The 2,133-nt window shown below is 43.0% G+C and overlaps 1 protein-coding gene across 1 annotated transcript; it reads right to left on the reverse strand.

The window, feature by feature from the left end:
- Positions 1 to 205: 205 nt before the first annotated feature.
- On the reverse strand, positions 206 to 1,285 carry LOC115922172 (beta-1,3-galactosyltransferase 1-like). The gene has a single exon (XM_030980474.1). The coding sequence runs from the start codon at positions 1,283 to 1,285 to the stop codon at positions 206 to 208; it is 1,080 nt and encodes a 359-aa protein (XP_030836334.1).
- Positions 1,286 to 2,133: the final 848 nt, after the last annotated feature.

Consider the following 2,133-nt stretch of genomic DNA (forward strand, 5'->3'; position numbering starts at 1 on the left):
TGAAAGTATCCTGTGAATGACTTCCGTTCATAACTAACATCTATTTACTTGTGTATATCAAACTTTGACCTATTTGCAAAACGACGTCCCCAATTGTTTCAAAACTCTGAAAAAATGAATACGAAAGGAAATCAATGAAATAACACATTGTCGATCCATCGTACGGCTTCTCCTATGTAAGATCTTCCTGGACGGGCAAACTTCGCTACAAGTTGTGAATGTTCTTGTATCTATGTTCAATTGCTCTCCAGGTATTCCTTGGGGGCTTCTGTACAGAATCCCAAATCACATAGTGGTCTTGAGTTTTCAACGGAGCTATTGGTTTCTCATGTCCATGTCTAGTCTGAAACCAAGGTATTATATTTCTCATCTCCACCCCTAATGTCTGTAAGAGCATACCACAATATACATCGTCCCAGGGTATCGGTGCAGCCATCTTCTGAGAGGCACGATAGAGATCATGGGCGACATCTCTGGAGACGATATACGCGTATCCTCGAGGAAAAGGAGGCCATGACTCCTCCGGATAGAATTGATATGGAGTGTACCACTTGTCTCCAGGATCCCGATGCACTTTCCAGTCAATTGCAGGCTCGGCCAACACAAACTTCGAACGAAACGTATTTGCTTCGAGATCGTTGACAAGGTTAACGATGTCGACGATGACATCGTCATCTAACGACATTACATAATAACTATTGTTACAGAATGTGGATGCCCATTTGGCGGCCATGATGAGTTTAATGGTTAGATTGTAGTAGCTATCAATAAAGTCCTCTTGTACAATATCTCCGTGAATATCAGCCTCACTTTGGAGCTGGGCTTGCAGAGTGGAATTATATTCCCCGGAGAATCCAGTAAGAAATACAATCTTCGCAGAAACATTGTATTTAACCACTCCCTCGCCATACGTTTCTCTGATGATATTCCTCCGTTTTACACTACCCACTGTTGTCTTTACGAGGATAACCAATGTCAAGTTTTCTGATTTCTTGCATCCATTCTCCGGGTTGATGAGATAGCGATACTCATGCTGGTCTAATTTGGACTCCCAGTGAACAGTCTGTCTCCAACCAAGCAGTTTCTCTTCATCACTAAAACAGTTTGATAAGCGAGTCTCGTTTTCAACTTCATGTAGCGCTTTTCGCACTTCAGAATGCGTTTCGGTCAAAGTAATCTTTTGAAACACTGATTTCCTTAAGTAAATGAGAAAGCTAGATGCAGAATATACTAAAAGCAAGCACAAGAATATCTTCAGCCTCAGTATCTTCTTTATGGACGCCATGTTGACGAGAGACGAATGATCCAAGAAATCGAAGGCACGTAATGCAGCAGGTAGGCGACAATGAATATAGTATAGCCAGAGTCCAATGTTCAATAGGGTTCATAATTATCAGGGAAGTAGGCAGTCCATGAAATCTGTTGCACCCCCTCTGCGTCATCCCACCCGTGCCTTCCCTTTATGAGGTGGTCGAGGTCTCGAGTTCATGGGGAGTTTTCGCCAGCTCAACGCGGACGGAGAATCTGCGGTACGTGTGCAAACTCGAGAAGCTACTATAGTAACAGCGGGGTGACCGCTGAGGTACTGAAATCCAGAACGGATTGTGGCCAAATCTACGGCATTCTCAATGACACCCCAAGTTAATCAAGTGCCTCGATACAAACTTTTTCATTCACCTGATAAGAATAATAGTATTTCACAGAATCCAATCTGCATGATAAATTGCACTGCCCATATTGTGTGCTCTTTTTAAAGAGCACACAAAGGCCGGGCAGCGAATTTTGTATTCGGGCAGCAGGACACACCCTTAATACCTAAATCCTGGACCTAACATTCAATGGGATGATGCCCACATCAGTGAGTTTGAAACGCACTTCTGGTCCGACATATTGCTCCGATTGTCTCATTTTCGCTCGCGTGAACATTGCCAGCACAAACCACTTACCTATACCTCCTACACGGATCATCGCACATTCCCAATCACTATACGTTACGTACTAAAAGGCTGTATTGTCTGACCGTTCATGAATATTCATGTTTTTGCTAAACTCGGCAAAATGTTTGCTTTTACTAAATGGAAAAATTACGGTGGGGGGTTGGATGAAATGGACATAATGAAATAGGCAGAAGTG

This window comes from Strongylocentrotus purpuratus, unplaced genomic scaffold (assembly GCF_000002235.5).
Source record: "Strongylocentrotus purpuratus isolate Spur 01 unplaced genomic scaffold, Spur_5.0 spur5_contig_819, whole genome shotgun sequence".
Taxonomy (NCBI): Eukaryota; Metazoa; Echinodermata; class Echinoidea; order Camarodonta; family Strongylocentrotidae; genus Strongylocentrotus; species Strongylocentrotus purpuratus.